Source organism: Antrostomus carolinensis, unplaced genomic scaffold (assembly GCF_000700745.2).
Source record: "Antrostomus carolinensis isolate BGI_N321 unplaced genomic scaffold, ASM70074v2 scaffold1504, whole genome shotgun sequence".
NCBI classification, from domain to species: domain Eukaryota; kingdom Metazoa; phylum Chordata; class Aves; order Caprimulgiformes; family Caprimulgidae; genus Antrostomus; species Antrostomus carolinensis.
The window spans coordinates 14,567-35,403 of NW_010309851.1; the positions used below are offsets into that span (position 1 = coordinate 14,567).

The following is a 20,837-nucleotide window of genomic DNA, read 5'->3' on the forward strand; positions in this document are numbered from 1 at the left end:
GTGTGATATAAAGGGATTGGATTGAAAGTGAGGAGCTTAGTCAGGTTCCTTTCCATCTTTGCAGTTGATGTTCTCTGTGATGAGAGCAGTCATGTGCTTACTGTACCTTTGTTTCCCAGTACCTAAAATGAGAAACTAATGATACGTATTCTTGCATAGATGCTCTTGTCCACCATTCTCAAAAACACTTCACAAGGGATAAATATTTTTGGTTTATTATGCCTTTGAAGATCACTGATTTGAAATAATTGCTTCAACTTATCTCAGTATTTCTTACTGCTGGAGCAGTTAATGTGTTGATTAAAAAAAAACCACCAACCCGAAACCTCAAAGTACTAATGAAATGGGAACTGTGGAGCTGTTATATAATTCAGGAAATTGGCAGTACCTTCTCTGATCTTTGGTTCCCATCGTAACTGTTTGGTACATGTCAGATCATATTGGGGTTTGATTTTGGTTTGAGGGAGGAAGGGAGTTTTGTTGGGTTTTTTTTAATGAAATGTATAGACATCACCCATGAAAACAGGAGCAGACTTGCATACCAAGAAGGAAAATGACAGCAGACATTCATGCTTGAAAAACTGCTAGGTATTTGTAGGGGAAAAGAAAGAGAGGGAGTGCTGACAGGGGCAGTAAATAAAGGCTCTCTGCATACATCAGTTTTTCAGTTGATTTAATAGTTTTGGATAGCAGCATGGTTTGGAGGAAGGCAGAGGTTTTTCTTTGAAGCAAAATCGTTAGTTTGACCTGTAATACTGGTGAAGCTTTAAAGATGCTTCATAAACGTACGTAGTCTCATCCAGAACCTGAAGCTTCAGTAGTGGAGACTGTGGGTATAGCACGTTATGGCTTGTGTATGTCATTAAGGGAGGGATTCTATTACAAACCTCTTTTCTGTTTAAAATCAGTCCTCCCACATCACTATAGTCTAGTTCAATCCAGTTTAAGTCTTTAGCAAGCAGCAAAGGGTGTTGGTGCAAAAGCCAATTAGCTTTTGTCTTTGCTCATTTAAGAAAATAAAATTCCTTTGGGTTACCTGAATTTTCTACTAAAACGACACTTCCAAGTTTCAATTTTCAGCACTTGAAATGTTCTGCTGGGAGCTGTGATTGTGAAGTTTAGATTTATAAAGTTGTTTGAGTTACAAATCTGATTCAGACCTCAACTCGAATTTTCAAAAAAAGAATTTGAACCCAAAGTTTTGCAACCAAGTTGTAATAGAAAGTCATTCAGACAAATCCTTTAGCAGTTAGACAATTCAATTTTAAATGGAAGGGTATGAATTAAGTGTACTTCCTATTAGAACTTTGGGCCTGCATGGAATTCAGAATCCTAACTGGATCTGTGGTAAAAATTGAAGTTTTATGTATACAGTTCTAGGTAGATCTGGACTTCTGCTGCATTGAAATTTGGACCCATTAAATTTATGAGAAATAACTATCACAATGACCTTCTGAACTTGTACTAAGTTCACTCCTAGACCAATAGTTGCTGATGGACCAAAACATCTAATGAACATTAAATATGTTTCCAAGGTCATAACAGAATAATGGAAAATCTGTATTTTCCAAACTGGACATACAGGGAAATAAATCAGTGTACATGTGTCAAAAATAGACATATCAGTTGTTTAGACACCGAGTTTTATATTCTAGATGTTTGATACTGTTCATATTAAGCACTCACTTTTTTTTATGTTGCTATAAATGTAGGTTTTGCAGATGGAATTGAAAATTACTCTCTTTTGATCTGCGTTACTCTAAAACGACATAAATCAGGATTTTTATAAAGGTACACTTGGGGCCTCACTCAGTGCTAGTCTGTAAGTTACTAGTATGGGCTGTGAATGCTGGTGTTAGTGGCACCACGTTAGCAAAAGTAGGACAAGCAGGAGTACTCCTTTACCTTGGGTAAGATTCCGATTCAGGTACCTGTTAATTTTGTTCTTCATAATTTCACTTTTCTTCTATGTATACATTGTCTGGGCGCATTTTAGGAAAGGAAGATGCCCACTGAGATGCCACTCATGCAGTCAGAGTGCATATAGATTTAGAAACTGGGATGTTGAGAATTATTTTCATGTCATGACTGAAAGCTAAGATGCTCTTTTCCTGGTTCGTGCTTTATTAGTAACATATAGTGGCAGAATTCAATGATTGATTTCTTTAACATGTTTAAAGTTCTTCAGAGTTTTGTGCTGCTGTTATGAAAATACTCTCCTTCTTCCTCCTGAACTCGTCCTTCTTGAGTAACAGGTAGCGGGGTGCATGTGGGAAGGCTTATTGCCTTGCTTCTGCTCTGCAGGCTGTGACATGACTGGATTCAGAACTCTTTGCATGGTTCCTTTGGAACAGTGCCATTCCCAAAGCACCATTACATAAGGTCATTGGGGGTGGGGGGTGTTGTGGTGGTGGTTTCTTTATGGAAAATCATGACATCCAGCACACATTCTGGCTAATGATTCTTTTTATAGGTCTGCAGTTTATGCCATAAGGCACTTGAATCGTTAAATTAACAACATGGACGCCCTATTTATCTTTAAAAGACTTTTTATAGTATTGAAAAATACATACCCTTCATTTAATCTTGAAGTGAGCCTAAGAATTTGAGCGTAGTTGTACCAAGTGTACTCTCCATTTCTGATGCAACACATGCAATTCTCCTTTCACATTTCCAGCAGGTTAAATCTAGGGGAACACTATTGACGAGTACAAATTTTGCTTGTGCAGCCTCAGTACATATAAATCTGAAGATGCTCAGATATCTTGTGACCCTCTTTCTGTATCTATACCCTTCCTATTTTGGTTTTCTTAATTTTGTGTTGTTTTATTGTTACGCTTTCTTTTCTATTTTTTATTTTTAACCCCAGTTCTCTTTCTTTTTAGTCTCTTTCTATCTTTATGTACTGTTTAGATGGTTCCAAGTTTAAGGAGAAGATGATTCTTTTCTCAAGCAGGTAGACTTGCATGTCCTGTGTGTGCCTTATTTAATACCTTTTTTTTTTTTCTGGTTTGCATTGAACCTCACTGCTATATTGAGTGATTGTCAAAAATGTGCACTTACTCTTTTGTAACCCTGGTTTAATTCTTTTAGGTGAGGATGGGCCATCTCAGATGGGACTGGAGGATCTGTGCATGTTCCGAGCTGTTCCCAATTCCACTGTGTTTTACCCTAGTGATGCTGTAGCTACTGAAAAAGCAGTGGAAATAGCTGCCAACACCAAGGTTTGCATCACAGTATTTCTGAACCAGAGAACAATTCCCTTTTTTTGTACTTTCATTGCTTCTTGCATGTTTCTTGTATGTCTCTACCCACACAGATTCTTTCAAAGGCTCTAGCATGGCAGTGGGATGTTTTATTTGCACAGAAAGGTTGCAGACATTCTGTCCAGGCTAGTGCAGAATGAACGGTCTGGAATGCTGTGGGCCAGATTTGGGGAGATGTAAATGGTTGCACAGCAATAGCTGTTTGGGTCTAAATTGGCTCAGAAATAAGGGCAAGCGTAACTCTCTTGTTGCTCTTAAGCAAACTTAGAGAAAGTGCACTCCTAGTCTGAGATCTCTGGGGTCAAAATTGAAGCTAGATATGGAAAGATAAATTTTTCTTGAGGTTTTGATCATCGAGGTCCTCTAGTAGTCTAAGACAGTCTGCATCTTTTGGAGATACTGAGAGCTGGTGCTTATATGAGTTGACAGTCTCACTGGTCATCTTTTCCTCCTCTGTTGTCGAAGATGGATTGCAATTAAATTGGACTGTGGCTGAAGACAACTGAGACTTCCCATATGGCTGTGACAGAGTTTCTGATCTCTCTTATTTCCAGCTAATTTGACAAAGTAATGGTCAAACATCATTGGTAGCATTGGGTTGGATCATCTCCTTGATTGGTACTTCTTTTGGCTGCCATAGGAATTTACCTTGAGAAAGGAGTAAATAATCTGAAAAATTTCAGTCTTGCTAGTACAGCTTTTAAGTGAAGGAGTGTGGAAATTTGGTATGTAACAGATGTGATGAGTGATTTGTGACAAAAAGATGGGGAAGGGAGAAGGGAAAGGAGTGTAAGGTAGGGTGAGGGAGAAATTGGATTTAAGTACTGGTTTGTTACTTCTTTTGGAAAGGCATCTGAACATTAACTGTTGGAAAGCATTTTCCCTTGCTTTCAGCTGAGCATTTCTTCTTTAGCTTCAAAGTTCCTAGAGTAAAATCTGCCCGTGTATGGCAGAGTTCTAAGATTCTAATTAACTTGAATAGGATTCTCTTATTTCCACAAGAGAACAAAAGAGAAATAAAGATCTTGGAATCAGAAAGAACATTTTAAGTTATCGGCGTGGTCTTAAGAAGAGGTTAATGGTATTGTAATGTCTGAAATAACCAGCTATTGAAAAAGGACTAATGGGAACTGGGGAGAGGGGGCCAGGGGGGAAGCACAGAAAAGTTTACTCAGTAGAACCAGGGGTGACATAGAAGGGTGAAAACCAGACAAATAGAAAAAGTAATTTTGCTGTTTTTTCATAGAGTTTACAAACTAGAATGTCAATGCTTTTCCAGTTTTGTAACTTACAACATATTTACTTTGGAAACAGGGCATTTGTTTCATAAGAACTAGTCGTCCTGAAAATCCTGTCATTTACAACAACAATGAGGACTTCCATATTGGACAGGCAAAGGTAAATATTTCCCAGATGAACAGTGTCAGAAAAAATAAGCAAAGTTCCTCCTGTAAAAGCTCCTTTCCCTCTAAAACATTCCAATGCCAAAGATTTGGTCTATTTAATAAAATCTCCAGAAATGTTAAAAATATCAATAAGGTTTATTGTTAAAAATAGATGGAACCATTTTCTTCCAGGTGGTTCTGAAGAGTAAGGATGACCAAGTGACTGTGATTGGAGCAGGAGTCACTCTGCATGAGGCTCTGGCTGCAGCAGACCAGCTGAGAAAAGGTGATCAGATTATGGGTTGTTGGGTTTTTTTTTTCCTTTTTTATCATTTAACACAGAAAATAAATCAATACCACACAGCCTAACTGCTTACCTTCTGTACTGGTAAACATTCATTAAAATGTTACAGACAGCTGGTCACCTGCTGAGCTGACACAGTGCAACAACACAGTATACATCTGCCAATCTTGCCTAATTGTGTAGGTTTTCCTTAGTTTAGCAGCATTAGTAGCCATGAAAATTGCCAAACTGATCAGATCAAAGTCTCCTTAGAATTGCTAATCTGTCTGAAAGTGCTGTGCTGGCAGGATCTTAGAGGAAATGTGTAAGAAGCAGGAGTGATCCTTCCCTGGCCTATTGTCTGGGCAGGCTTGGGCACCAACAGCATAGAATGCAAAGGGGCTGGGGCCAGTTGACAAACTGCAGCTTGTCAGCTGAGGCACAGCAACTGGGTGTGCTCTTACACAGCGCTGTGGATTTGCAGTGCCTTTGTGTGGATACGGTTCACTGCTGCCTTGGTTCTTTTTTTAATGAATGTATCAACGTTTAACTAGCATGGGAGGCAACAGTTCTATGATAGTGCTGAAGTGCACTGCCTTTCACAGCAAAGATAAAAGTCCTTCCATTAAATAAGAAGATTAAAAAAACATCAAATCCACCTGTGAGTCAGTAGCCTATGCCCTATGCTCAGAAAGAGATTGCAAATAGTAAGAGTGGATGCAATTAATGCTGCCTGTGGCTTAGGGGTTGCTTTGGATGCTGTATCTAGGAGGACAGATACCTTGTCACAGTGTTGAGCCATCAGGCCTAGGACATTTTGCAAGTTTTATTTTCAGAACTATTGTTATTTTTCTGCATTTACCATGCTTTGCAATGCTCTGCTGATCTTGAAGTGTGGATAACCAGGTATGGAGGGATATCCCCTTAGTTTAGGGGCAGTGTCTAATACCTAAAATACACTGGCCACTAAAGAGCCTTCAATCACAAAACTGTCAACGTAACATAGGGTTTCTTTGTGTATGATAAGAGTTGCCTCAGTGTTCAGCTAGCCAAGATCAGACAAAACCTCATGTAATTTGCTGTTCTTTATAAACAATCACCATTTGTACATAGCTTTAATAAGCAATCTGGGCCTGCCTTGTGATGACAGGAAAAATTATGATTTTGATGCCAAACTTAAGGGTGCCACAGTCAGGGCTGGGGCAGTTCAGACCAGCATACCTGATAGGTAGGCAGCCTGCAGTGAAGAATTCAGAATGCCCACAGACCCAAGAAGCAGGAGGAAATTGTTCCTGACTTAACAATAAAGTTAAAGGTAAAATAAAAGTCTGGGAAAGAAATTGTGGTTGAGTTTGAATAAGAAAAATTTACTGGTGACTAAGATTCTGCTTTTACCTGTGGGAAGGCCAGTAAAGTTCCTGTTTTGCTGACAGGCACTCCTAGTGACCTTGAGTCACTTATCCAAGGCTTTTCTACCTCAAGAGTTTTGTCTGTGGAATGGATGGATATTTCTGTCTCACAAGGTACATGAAGAAAGAGTGCATAAAAAAATTACTGTTGTTTGGATTCTGTGGTAGACAAGCGCTAAGTACAGATACCTGAGAGTCAGTGTAGACAGTTTTCCTAATAGCTCTAAAAGATCACGGGCTGGTTGTACCACTTGCCTTTTCTTCCATTCTCCAAATTCATATTGCAAATAATTTCATTCTTTTTCTGCAGAAAAAATCTTCATCCGTGTGATTGATCCCTTCACTATAAAGCCCCTGGATAAGAAGACAATACTTGAAAATGCAAGAGCAACCAAAGGCAGAATCATCACTGTTGAGGACCATTACCATGAAGGTGAGCTGGGCCCAGGAGGTCACAGCCCTCACAGTTATTCCCCAGGGGCTGGAAGCTCACAGCTTCTCCTGACCTGAGAGAGAAGTCATTCAGTTAAAGAAAAAGAGAGGTTTTAGCCTCACCTGTGCAGAGTACAGGGGGGGAATCACTTCCCTAGTCTTGATGACCACACTATATCTGACACAAGCCAGGATGCTATTGCCCTTCTTGGCCACCTGGGCACACTGCTGGCTCATTCAGCCGGCTGTCTATCAGCACCCCCAGGTCCTTCTCTTCCTGGCAGCTCTCCAGCCACTCCTCCCCAGGCCTGTAGTGCTGCATGGGATTGTTGTGACCCAAGTGTAGGACCTGGCACAGCCTTGTTGAACCTCAAACAGTTGGTCTCAGACCATTGATCCAGCCCGTCCAGATCCTGCTGTAGGGCCTTCCTACCCTCAAGCAGATCAGCAGTCATGTGCAACTTGATGTCATCTGCAAACTGACTGAGGGTGCACTCGATCCCCTCATCCAGATCATTGACAAAGATATTAAACAACACTGGCCCCAGTACTGAGCCTGGGGAACGCCACTTGTGACCAGCCACCAACTGGAGTTAACTCCATAATCTGCTGCCACTTGCTCTCTGACGTGCCGTGTTTGCACAGGTTTTCAGGAGCTCACCTGTGCAAACATGTCCTGTGAAGATGAGACCTTATGCAAACAGAGAGCAGCGGTTGTGAATTGCATGTCAGGCTTGCTCCTTTTGGGAGGAGATGGAGAAATAAGCAGAGAGGCAGCTGTGAACTATGGCATTAGGTTTTGTGGATATCTACCAATAGAAATTAGTAGAGATGAGAGTATTGTCCTACTTTAAGGTGAGCATCACTCTTGCCGGGTATCTGAAGTGAGCTGGTTATACCATGCTTTTATTCCAGACTATGGATAGTGATAGCATCACTAAGCCTCATCATTTTCTAGCTTATCTTTCAACTCTGGACAAATATTTTACTGCAGATTTGCAAAATGGCAAAATCATCCCACTCTGAGGTGATGAGCGTGTGATTTACACTGGCACAGCTTCCTCTGTGTGATGCAGTCAAGGAAGGTCAAGCGTACAGGCATCACAAGGCTGATGCATTGCAAAGCTGTGTCAGGCTGATCTTACCAGCCACATCCATGGAGGTGCCTGTGGCTGGAGCCTGAGTTTGGCTGGTTAAATCACACCATGCCCAGAGCTGTGAAAAGCCCCGTGTTCCTGGATACACCCTAACTGCAGTGCAGCACCAAGGTGTCTCTCCTACTAGGTCTCAGAGCACGTGCTCGTGACGCTATTCCCATGTTTTCTTCTTCCCTAGTACTGCTTCCAGTGTCTCTCCTGCTGCCACGTGGTTCTCCATTGCATCCTCTGTCCCTCTGACTGATAGTGATTCAATCTGAGCTGAGCTCTAAGCAAAGGTTGTGCGTATGTTACATAATTCAGAGAGGTGCCTAGTGGCGTGTACAGGCATTGTGAAAAGATGGAGCTCTTAAATGCTGTTGAGATTGGTGGGAATTGCTGCTTTCAGCACATTAAGTACACTTGTAAATACTCCTCAGTCTAAATATATTTTTAAAACTGGCTGTTGGTGACTGATGCTGAAGTGGCGAGGGCATCCTGACAGTCCTGTGCCCTTCAGAGGTGTATGGTTCTTACTGCCAGTTTGTAAGTACTTCAGAAATGTCAGGCTGGTCGTCCTCAGAACACCTTTGAAACAGGGAATTGCTTTCATTTCACAAGTGGGTAACTTGGACATATATTGTGATTGATTTTTCTCATAAGCATGTGAATTGAGGATTTAACTTCCACAGACCTTTGGATGTGATATACATGCGATCTATATGTCACCTGTTGACGCACACAGATGGATGTGATGTTTGCCCTTTTTTTGTAGGTGGCATTGGAGAAGCGGTGTGCGCTGCAGTAGTGGGAGAGCCTGGTATCACAGTCAGTCGCTTGGCTGTATCTCATGTACCACGCAGCGGGAAGTCAGCTGAGCTCCTGAAGATGTTTGGCATTGATAAAGATGCCATCGTGCAAGCTGTTAAGGTGGCAGTGTCCAAATCGAGAAACGCGGAGTAGTTTGAAGCATCTTGTGCTGTGTTACAGAAAAGCAGTGTTCAGAGAAGTACTGTAAGTTTAAGGCAGGCAAAGGTGCTTTATGTAGAGAGTTCTAATAAAAATACCAGCTTAAAAAAACCCCTGGTTTTTAACCTCTTTTTTTCTGTGTGGGATTTTGTGCAGTCAGGTGTCATCTCAGTGTTTTCAGACATTGAAAAACCTTCAGGTTATTTAACGATTCGTGGGCAGCAGCCCTTTGTCAGCCTGCTCTAATAGCAGGAGCCCCTGTTCTGGAGAGAAACGTTAGGCATTGGGTAGTGAATGGCAGGAACATGTGTTGCAGGAGGAGAGTGGAAATGCATTTGCTTCAGCTTCTCCTCTCTGCATTACTCCCTGGCCATTTAAAACCAAAGACAAGAAGGAAGCACCCTGTGTGCTGGATAATGTCGAGGAGGAAGGAGATGTTCCAGGCCCTGGGGAACCATCGGGGCAGTGGAGGCCCAGCAGAGCTGTGGGAATGAGCGATGAGCCGTGGGCTCAGGAGGGACTTGGAGAATGGGAGCTCAGGGAGCACAAGCTCATTTAAGGAGTTTGAAACTCTTCGTAGGAACTTGTATCATATTTTTGAGTCTTGGCCAGTGCTGCAGCAAGGGTGATACGTGAAACCAGCATTGGGCAAGAGGCAGGAATGTTTAAAACAGTGAGATGGACTCGAGAAGAAGGATCTGAAAGAACAGCAGGAAATTCCCAGATACCTGAGAGGATGCAGCTGAACATGTAAGTTGCTTTTTTCTATAGAATTGACTCTTTTCTTGTGAGCTGCTCTAAGTTGGGTGAGCTGTTCATCTCACATGATGGGTTCCACTGGGTGATTTTTAAATGTTTTGTTATTTTTAGATGTTTTGCTTGTTTTACCCTTAAGCAGCTTCTGTTTTAAAAAAAATAAATTAAAAATTCATGTTGTTGACTGCAGAGTACCAAATTTGAAAACATACTTAGTACTAAAATCTGTTTCTCACCTTGACTATTCCACAAATTATCTTTCAGAGGAAACTAAAGAAGCAATTTTTATCAGAGCAGGGTGACTATACGTAGTTTTAAGTTCAAAAGCCTTTTGACACTAACAACACTACAGTGGTCTGAGCAAGATTTTATTTGCAGACTAACAACACAAAATATACAGTATTTTGGTATGATGGACTATTTCTACAAAGACAGGTAAATAGTACATGTAAATGAGAATATAAATATTACAAAATAACTTGTATTCATCTTTATTGCTTAATTTAACCTGTGACATCTTAGGTAAGTGCTGTGCTGTGTCAGTACAGGCCTGCACACAATTGCTGGTATTTCTGGGTGTGCAAATGGAACTGCAACACACAAGAACGATCAACACTGGTCCTTTAAGTACAGCTAAAAAGTGTTTTAATTTTCTGAGCAAGGCTTAAAATTGCTTCTCTGAAACTCTGGGCTGTTTGGGCAAATGGCTTTTAGATCCACATTTCCTTACAATTCTCATGTTTTGTGGCTCTTTCTGTCTGACTTGATGCCTTCATCCTTCTGTGAGTATGAAGACCTTGCGTTTTTACTAAAAATTTAAAGGTATTCCCTTTTTTGCAGTCTGCCTATGACTGCATCATCCCTACATATATAATGTGTAACAGGACCCTATAAAATGACAGGAATGTCAAAGTTGCACTTCATTTTACTAAAAAAAAAAAAATTAAAAAAACCCCATGGGGGATGGGTCAAATCAAGCACTTTATTTTTCCCCTCAGAAGAAGAGATGAAATTTGCTGCTGTTAATAATCTCATTACTGCACCATTATGTCACTGCATGTAAAATCTCACCCAGCTTTCACTGGGTGAAATCATTATACACCCACTATATTGAGTTCTGCCACAATAAATTAATCTGCTTCAGTGCTATTGCACTGTTGGGGCTCAGCTGTGTAAGCAAGCAGCTGGTGTTTGCCTGGTTTGCAGCATCACAAGGGGTGAAGAGGAGATGGTTTTGTGGTTGCCAGGATTCCGACTGAAACATCCAGAGCCTAATCCAGAACCAGCTGAGGATCATACTGGTCATTTTGTTGATTTTGATACACCACAGGCAGACTAACATGGTTGTGTGGGGGAGGGAAGGAGAATGTGTTTATATTTAATGAAATTAAATATAAACCTACATCTAGGTTGTCTTATGAGCTCTGCTGAGCCACACATCACTTCAGAAGAAAGAACGGGGCCCTGTAACGCAGTTTCAGCTTTATTTTTGAGTGGGGGGAATGATGTCTTTCTATGGTTTAACATTTCAGTATTTCACATCAACCATTAGGTTTCTACGTTTGCCTCATAAAGCAGTTCTTTTAATACTAGAAATTCAGACAGCAGGGTTTTGTGGAACTCCTCTGAAATATTCCTCCTAGGCAGCTTTCCTCATACCTGCATGATGAAGAAAAAGAAGACTGATTGTGTTTAATTTGTCATGTATCTGTGCAGCTTTTCAGCATTCTTTGTATTTTGTGTTCATGAACACAGATAAACATGAGCCTGGAGTCTGTTTGAAGAGTCGACAAGAGAAACCCACCCCCACTCCCTCAGTTTTTAATTGAGCTACAGAATTCTTACTCAGACATTGTCAGGAAATAGTTAATACCTCATACAGAGCAGAGCATTAAAAATGTGAAAATGCTCTGCCACATGGAAAGTCAAGAATAATTAATTTTCAAACCCAAGCAGCTGTAATGAACTGTAGTAATTTTTCAATTTTTTTTTTTTTTTTTAATTAAGAAAATAAGATTGCAAATTGTAATTTAGAGAAGTTAGTCTTAAGATCTTTTGAATAAAATGAAGTACCCAGGAAGGTTTGGGGAACATGCATGCAGCCAGTAAGAAGATCACTATTACCTGGTGGCCTGAATTTGTCAATCAGAGGAACAAAGCTGTCAAGTACGCTCCGAATTCGATACACTAATTGTGAAAACAAACATTTTTTTTTCAAGACAAGCCAAATAGCAACATAAAACATAAAAACCAGAAAAATGTTAAAAACCAGACACTGACACTTGCAATATTAATGAACCCAGGATTACTGATTAAGCAAGCACTTTTGTGATATCATTAATAACAAAGTAGTGACAAGGCTGATTCCTGAGAAAAACCATCCACAACCTACCAAAAATATTAGCACCCACTTACAAAGGAGACTCCTGCTCTCATTTGGGAAGCCAGAACTTGCTGATAGTTGCAACCTGTCCCATGACATCCCTAGGGATTTTCATGAATGCCTCTTTTTTTTAGTGTCATTTTCAGTAGCTGCTGCTGTCCAGGTTCTGCTGCGAGCTCTCCCTCAGGGCGTTCAGCCGCCTCAGTCCCAGGGGAGTGAGCAGCAGCCTGAGTGCGCAGCACCTGACAGGGTGGATCTGGGGAGACAGCCCTGCTGCTAAAATTACACGTTGTCAAGGCAACTCAGCGTTCAGCCATTGCTGCAGAAAGAGTGACACAGGGTCTTGTGATCACCGAGAACGAAAAATGAGTCACCCTCTCCCTTCAGTGTCACTAAGGCATGTTTGTCCCCAGCCACACTGTGTAATTGAGAATGAGATGTTGATGGGCTAGTTACGTGATGATTTACATAGTTTTATAGACTTAGGTAGTTTAATGACTGTGTGACCTTATATCCTTAGTGTTGATACAGAGCTGGCTGTTGTAGACACACTTACCTAGACCAAAGTATATTCCAGTGGTTTCGAGGGAAGCAAAGGTGATTAAACCAATTCCAAGAGAAATAGTCCAATCTAAGGCAACAAAATAAATGTTTGGCTTTGTTCATTTTTCTAGTGTGTGCAGCCATTTACCTTCCATTGAAGTCTTGCCTTACCATTGTGGTAGTAGTAGCAAATTAGTAAAGCTCCAATTGCAAAGCAAAGAATGACAAAATGAAAGAATTCATCTGAAATAGAGAAGGAAAATGAGGTTGGGTCTGCAGGCATGGCCCTTATGTACGCCTTAAGTACAGTGTATCACTGTAATAAAGTCTGTTTCCACATGAGATGCCTCATACGCTAGATTCAACCGCAAAACCTACATGTGCATAAGTTTTGAGCCACAGATCTTATTCGTGGACTAAGGTTCAACAAAGTTGACATCAGTTGAATTAAAAAAAAGAGAAATTAATTTAAAAAAAAAATTACCATCCTTCCGTATGCCCATCCACCGTACCGTCCACTGATGGAGGTGAGTGTTCTCATTCTCATAGGCTGCAAAAAAGAAATGTCTTTTATTGCTGTGGAACTCTGAAATTAAGGAGGTTTAAGTTTATTTCCCTTTTGTATATGAAATACATTATCAGAGCAGAATATATGTAGAACTGTTTGTTCAAAGGAGAGATCTGCGAGCATTTCAGAAAGATTAAATTAGCAATTCTAAAAACACTCCAAAAAGAGCAGGATTGGCTTTTGTTTTGGTTTGGGGTTTTTTTTAGGTAAAAGCATAATCAGATAGTTGCATTAACAATACAGAATTGTTTTAAAGCACTCTAGGTCTTTTCTGTCTAGTCTGGAACAATCAATATTCTCAGAATTACAGTGGGGGAGTAAAGCAGTAGTACAAGGGAGCTTCAGTTTGCTTCTTGGGTGCTTTGCACAATCACAACTACAATAATACAACCATCTTAATTACTAAGCGTATGAGTGCCATCAATCTACTTAACCCTGATGCTGAAGAATTATTGCACTGTCCAAATTAAGAACTGTAGCTGACAATTAGGTTCCTATAGCTATACTGAAACACAGAAGGAACAGCATAACAACAAGGTAGATATTATTAGAAGTTTAAATAGAGAGCATTTTGCTCTACGCTAGTTATGAGCAGAGATGCCAAATTCTGTTATTTTTCCAGTTGCATTGTCAGAAGTCAGAAAGAGCTGAATATTTTACCAGATTTCCAATGACCTGTTCAAAGCAGAAGGTTTTTTACTTTTTTGTTTGTTGATCCCTTGAGAAGACCCTTAGGCAGCTGCTGCATGTCAGCCTTTGGGAGCTGATTCATTGCAAGTTTTAGATGCTGATTTCACTCACATTGGGCTGCGCATCCAGGCGACCACTGCCTGGCAGTGAATTTAATTTTCTCTGAAGATGTAACAGGAGAGTACTGGAAACATACTCCAAATGAGCTACAGACCTCTGCTATCGTGCTTTTGAACCAGGAAGCAATTAAACTTGGACAAGAAATTCTGTTCTCTGTCACCTGATACTGGTGTCACATTTATGAATTTTTGATTCCTTGAGCATTCTGCATTGATCAGGTTCTGGTTTGGGGACAAACTCAAGTTATTTGATTATTGAGGATAACATAGTGTTGCACTATTCTGACTTGCAAATGTTCCTCTGTGCAGTGGTAAGAATGATCTATAGGTGCCGAATTGATGAGAACATCAATTCATACTTGGCAAGTGTCTGTTCTGTATTACTCTGCCTCCTGAATGTAATAATCCCACTGTAACCACATCATGGAATGACTTGCACAGTATTTTTTCCATTACAGCATTACAGTCCATTTTAATAACTATTCTCAAACTGTGCTTTTTTCTTAGGAAATATCTAGATATCAAGGAGCTGATACAGCTACTATCACTAAGCAAAACTCAGTCCTGAAAGAAAGCAGAAAAACTTCTCTTTGCTTGTTTGTATTTACCATCTGCAATTGAATCTTCTCTTCTGGTAATCTCTGAAAAGCAACATAGTTTTATTATTTCTGATGGTAAAAATAATACAAATACATTGTTTCCCACAATTATCATCACTAGCAAGCACGGCAAGTATTCACCTATTTGGTGACTCACTGTAGGCAAAACAGTACTTAAAATTGCTAGGAAATGAAGGAAGTTAAAAGGGCTCAAGAACAGGTAACAATAAAACTGACTGTTCACAGTGATCCCAGGTTCTTTGAAATAGCTGGGCACCAGTCTCCTATGATTGATGACCTCTCTGTTAGTGTTCAGTTGCTAGAACTGAAGCTGGAACCAAGCAGAACTGGGATCACTGGTGCTGCATGTGTCACCTGAACCTGTCCAATGCAATAGGCATGGTGTCCTGCACCAGCTAAATATTTTCTGTGTCTCAGTCCAGCACGTTAAAGTAATCTAGAACTAAAGCAACATTGGCCATGGTGAGAGCTGGGGAGGCCAAAAGCCAACTGTTAAAGTTGAAAAAAATCCTCTTTCTGCACCTGATAATGCAGGAAGAATATTGTATTACAATATATTCCTCTACCTTCATATTTTATGTAGCTCTCCGGAGATAGGTAACTCAAAAACCTTCCCTACAGATTATGCTGCAATTTATAAGCTGAGGACAGAATTGGGAAGAAGATAAACGATCCAATTTGCAGCAACTCTTGCCCACTCCACGGAAGAAAAGTGGTTGAGCAGGTATCCTCTCAAGAAGGCCAGTGTGCTGTGCTGTCTGCCTCTCCTAACTAATGATGTGGCACTGGCCTGGGAGTGGGAGGCCTGAGGTCGTTAATGCAATCAAGCCATTGAAAATTTCCTGCTATGGGCTTTTTACATTTGTTCTGCTGCTGCTCAGCAGTCTCTGATAAAAGGAAATTTGCCTTTGGACTGGCTGTTCAAGCCTCAGCTGGGACTGTTTCTTGGTTGCTTGTCATTTGGCTTTCACCTAGCATCTTCTGTTGGGGAACGCTCTGTGCTCTGAGCCAAGTGAGGAAGGTGTTCAGAGCTGGGTATCACTTGTTTTGCAGAAAACAGGTTCCAGCTCCCTCCCAGTCTTGCTTCCCTGTTGAGGAGGAGATAGAGGGCTGCAGGGAATGCTGAAAACTGCCTAGCTTTCTTGGGAAAGACTGAACAGTTGCCCAATAGAATTGCTGAGTTTTCTCCTGAAAAGGATGACAATTGCTGTGAGCTGATCTTGTGAGAGCCCAGCAGGCCTACAAAAAATGGGTTAATCTGCTGGAACACCTTGTACAGGTGTGCACCTGCTGTCAGGCAGCCACCATGACAAGCTTGCAACAAAATGTCTGCACCATGCCCAGGTCCAACATCAGGCTAATGGGAAACCAATGGATTTACAGCCTAGAGGTTATTTTTTAATATATAAGCATGTCAGAAAGAGGAAACTGCAGTTACAGTTTTCCTCCCAGCAGAATGAGGTTATCTGGGAATGCTTACCTGAATCTCTGTAGGGAACAACCTCTGCTGGTGTGCCTAAAATGGTATCCAAAGATGATATAGATTAATACCTATTATGAGTATGCACATCCTGCTGCCAGTCCTAGCCCATGCAACTCTTTTGAAATTAGTGTGGTTGTGTAAAAGTGACAAGGTAGATACCAACTCATTAGAGAGAGCAGCTCTGTTGTGGGTTGTGCAGTTTGAAAGTGGGAAACATAAAATGGATTATTAACTCCCCATATTCTGTCTCTCACAATAGCTGGAGTCGGTTAGAAACAGACTCCTGTAAAACTAATTAGATCTCCTAATGTCAGTTTAAATAAGCTGCTCTTACATGTGTGCTGAGATCAATTTAAGACATTAATTTACTAAAGCCTTAACTTTTTTACATCTATGGTTCTATACCATAAGCAGATAGGTACTTCTCTGTGTTCACACAGCACATTTCCTTGATCTACATTGTACTTATTTTCCATTTTTCCTTTGGAAGGAAAGGAAAAGCCTCAGCAATGAGATCCCAGGTGTGGTCCTCACTGATGATCTCCGGTCAGCGCTGAGGGCTGACTGCAGACCCTGTCAGTAGTGGCTGTGATAGATATGCTCAAAACTCTCTTGCTGCATTTCAATGGCAACTGTGCAGACCCAGGCAGCAGGACTTCTCCCACAACAGGAGATTTTGCTATTCCCCTGGTTCAACTCTAACCACAGGCATGGCTGAGTATCAGTATTACTTGAGCTTCATCTTCTAGGGAATGCCTTTCCTACAGCCAAATTCCTATGCCTATACGTGTTAATATACCTTTGTTTAGAAGTCAAACCAAAGAATGCCAGAAATTATCCTTTGTTGTTGTTGTTGTTGTTTATATTGGTCGTCTCTAGTAAAAACCAATACTGTTTTCACTACCCTACCTCCAAGTAATTGGCCTTCAGTCTTCTGTCTTCCTAAATCTTCCTCATCACTGTCTGGATAGAGAAAGTGGTTTTTTTTCATCAGATTAAAGAAAAATGTGCCAGCAGTATCAAAAACAACAGTACTGTTGTTTGCTTATGATAATGGCTGTGGGATATGCAGGTAAAAATCAAGGCTTTGAAATCAAACATCATTATTAGCTGCTTTTGGGTCACAACTCTCTTCAAAGCTGGCTGAATAGGAGAAAAACAGCAAAGTCTGAAGTTGAAATAATTTGTATAAAGGACGTAGTGAGAAAGTTTTTATTTTAAACACATACATTATCAGCACTGCTAATTAGTTTGAAAATTTTATTTCTAAATGCCACTCACTTGATCTTAATCAGCTAGTGGCTTTCTGTGACAGAATAAGCCAATATCAGCATTTTCACTTGCATATTGCCTGTCAGTTCTTAGTCTCTCTCATTTCCCATGAATGAAATGCTCTAGTGGCAGCCAAAGTGATTTTTGATACACTGTTGGTGTTTGATAAGAAAATAAATGCCAAAGAAGTATTCTAGCACTGCCAGCTACCACTGTACGTTGACTATTCGTTGCCTCCTGCTATAGCACAGGCTTCAGCAAGACCATAAACGCACTGAAGATCGTAGAAGTTTTGATCTTGTATTTGGGAAGAAATCTCACAGCAGAATTTCTGTTTCTGAAACCTCCAACTTCCACAAGAGCAGGAGGCAGCCACTATTTTGCTGAGAATGAATCTAGAGGTATTGATTATTTTCTATATTCTCTCTTTTGCACAGCTTCTTACTTTTTTCAGAGCTCTGCAGAATTGCTACTGAATTTCTGCAAGTCTCCTATACAAATCTCTTATGAACATGCAATCAGACTAAATTATGTGTCAGAAAAAAAATAAAGTAAATCCTCTTTACCTTGTGTATCTTCATCCATGGACTCATGGGATGAGTTTTCAGACTTTTTTTCCCCTTGTGAAAGCATGAGATTCCTTTCCAATCTCTTTAGAAGTTTCAATTTTTCATCTGTTTTATATATAAATAAAAAAAAATATTAGAAACAAGTATTTACATTTTCTTTCTTTTACAATGACAGATTTCAAAATGCTTTATTAAGGTTGTCTGACAGGAAATCAGACCCTCGGTCTTATTTCAGCTGTGTTTTTTGCACACAAGGAGCAGTACAAAGCATTACAAATGAAAGCATCACATACACTACTGTTTAGACTTTCTTAAATGGTTGTGGTAGATGCCTGAAGTTTCATATTCTGGCCTTTAATTTACCCATAATGCGACCTCTGTGAAAATTCTCACTCCCTGAAGCAACAGCAGCTGCAGCTGATTGATAGATTCTTTAGCTGGAGAACAGTTGCTCACCTTTCCCTGGGCTACTCCTCCCTCCAGCCCCGACCTGCTGGGTTCCCTGTGTTGATGTCGCAGTGCCAGCACCCTCTTGTGGCATAAAAGCCCTCAAAGCCAGCCAGGCCCAGTCACCCGGGAGGGGAATCCTGCGGGATGCTGACTCCTGGGCCAGGCAGTGAAGTGCTCCTGGCTTGTGTGGCTGGAGTTGCAGGTGATTCTTAACAGCTTCAAACTCAGCTCTATGCTGAGGACCTGCAGGTCTGTGCAGCTCTTCGTTATGAGTTGTAATATTGGACATATGCAGCTAGACATGATTCCCCCCTGGCTGCTCGATGCTGCTCGCTGTCCAAGAGCAGGAGGGGGGACCCTGCTGGGACAAACTTTCCTGCTCTGACAGATAACCAAAGCTGGGCTGTTCTCCGGGCTGGGAGGCCTCTCCCCGTCATGAACATGCCTGATCAAGGCAGAAACAGGAACAGGATCTCCCCGAGGGTGTCCAGTTAAATTCAGGATTATCTTAAGTGAGTGCAGCTCTGTGATCTACTGAAGACAATTAATGACTCTGTGGTCCCTGTGGAACTGCACTTAGTTTCTTATTGCACAACTGGGCAAAGAAGTGCAGTGGAGTCTATTTGTATCTTGTTGCCAGGTTCAGCACCCTGAGTGGCATCCTCTATCCACTCCTTTTAGTTACTACTATGTGTGCTGCTGGGGTCATTTGCAAAAATATTTTCAGTAGCTCAGCTCAGATTTCTGACCACTGTGAGAGCTCAGAGAGGTCCAGGCTGGCTGGATAACAGTCCATGCAAAAAAGTACCCCAGGTATCATGAATCCAGCTAGACAGGGAAAACTGGGGCACCACTTCTAGTCAGAGAAATTTATTTGGCATCATCATCCCAGGACATCCTCTCTCCCTAAACAAACAAGTGTTTTTCCCCAGAAGAAGCCAAGGCAAACTAAAGTAAAATACCATCTTTGGTTCCTGTTCCCACCATACCTAAATGACTTTTCCAAGCAGTATTTCTAGACATTTTAGCTGTTCACCAATAATCACTTCCAAGCATATAGCAGAGTGCTCAAGCTGATGTCAAGTCCCAGTGGCACTGCAGTAATTTTAACAAAACAGCTGACAAAGAGCCAGGTAGGACTCACCCTTTCCCTTGGAGCTGGGCAGCTGCCTGTATCCAGATGGGTTGGTTGTCTTCAGCAAGAGGTAAAGAACAGCCATTGCCCTGACTCCTTTCTTCTCTACAGCTTTCAGGCAGGCTGCACAGCCTCCAGGCAGGACAGTACAGCTGTCGAGGAGCTGAAAGTAAGGTAAGGAAACAGCAAATAGTCTTTCCAATAAAACATAGCCTGTAAAAACCTACCCTGCTATACGAATGAATGTATCTCGCCCCATCTGTGGGAAATGTAATCTCCTGATCCTACTGTACAAGGGGGAAATCAGGGACAAAGAGTAGTGCCAAAGATGGGAAGAGAATGTAAACACTGTTCAGCAACTCAAAGCAGAGCAGGCAACTGGGAAAAAACCATGGTGTGTAATAGTTAACTATTTAAAGAGCTGGAGAAATAGAGTTATAGGGTCTGAAAACGGACATGCAATTCTGCAGTATCTTACAGCAAAATGTCACTAACAGTGAGCCGAACTGATCCTGGGGAATTTATACACAGCCAGGTATTTTTCCACATGGAGAACAATGAACTAAAAAGCAGAGGCCTGAGTCTCACTTACCTAAGTGCCCTTTTACAGCATTTAGCATGTTTTAGATACATTTTAGCATATCAGATAATTGAACTGTATGTCTTCCCTCCCCAAAGGATATCAGAGAAGTATAAAAGAAGTATAAAAGTAGCTGTATAACAATGTCTTGCAAAGGATGCACATTTCTTTAGTAACTTACATTGTTCTTTTCTTCAGTATTCAGGATAGGTGGGTCAGTGGTGGCTAAACATTTTACAAGTGATTCCCAGAAGGACTGGTTCAATTTCTCATGATTCTCCAAGTACTTGACATCAGTAGTAAAAACCCTCTGGAAAATGTCTGGGAGGAAAACCAAGCAAATCACTGTGCAGCAGTAGAGGTGGGTTGCGTGGTAGTGTTCCTGTGGTGCTCAGTGTAGGTGTAGTGACAGACATCAGGCTCTAGCATGCTGCCCCACACCAGCGTGTTAGTGTATAGGAAAGAGAGTAGTGCTGTATTGTACAGAGCAACTCAGTCTGCCAGAAATGAGTGGAAAAATGTCAATAGTCCATACAAGTTACTGGTGTCTTTGTGATACTATTGTCCCAGTTAGAGAAGCAGGGGAAGCATTCCAAGCTATTTAATGGCTGCTTATTCTCACCATGCTATTTTACAGACAGGCACAAAGACACAAAGGCCTGGATACCAAGGTATTGAGATAGCTCATTAGGTATTGAATGCACAGCAAAATCTCCTTCATGCAGTTAAATTCCTACAAGCACATGCCCAAGGCCTGATGAGAAGCCTGGAAGAGAATAAAAGAGCCAG

The 20,837-nt window shown here is 41.1% G+C and overlaps 1 protein-coding gene across 2 annotated transcripts in view; it reads left to right on the forward strand.

The window, feature by feature from the left end:
* TKT (transketolase) overlaps window positions 1–8,990 on the forward strand; it is an 18,770-nt gene extending 9,780 nt beyond the window's left edge. For both annotated transcript variants that reach the window (XM_010166195.2, XM_010166196.1), the window contains 5 exons: window positions 3,094–3,224; window positions 4,581–4,664; window positions 4,844–4,937; window positions 6,654–6,776; window positions 8,687–8,990. In XM_010166195.2, the coding sequence (XP_010164497.2) occupies window positions 3,094–3,224; window positions 4,581–4,664; window positions 4,844–4,937; window positions 6,654–6,776; window positions 8,687–8,874 (620 nt within the window). In that variant the 3' untranslated portion in view covers window positions 8,875–8,990. The remainder of the gene's footprint in view (window positions 1–3,093; window positions 3,225–4,580; window positions 4,665–4,843; window positions 4,938–6,653; window positions 6,777–8,686) is intronic.
* Window positions 8,991–20,837: the final 11,847 nt, after the last annotated feature.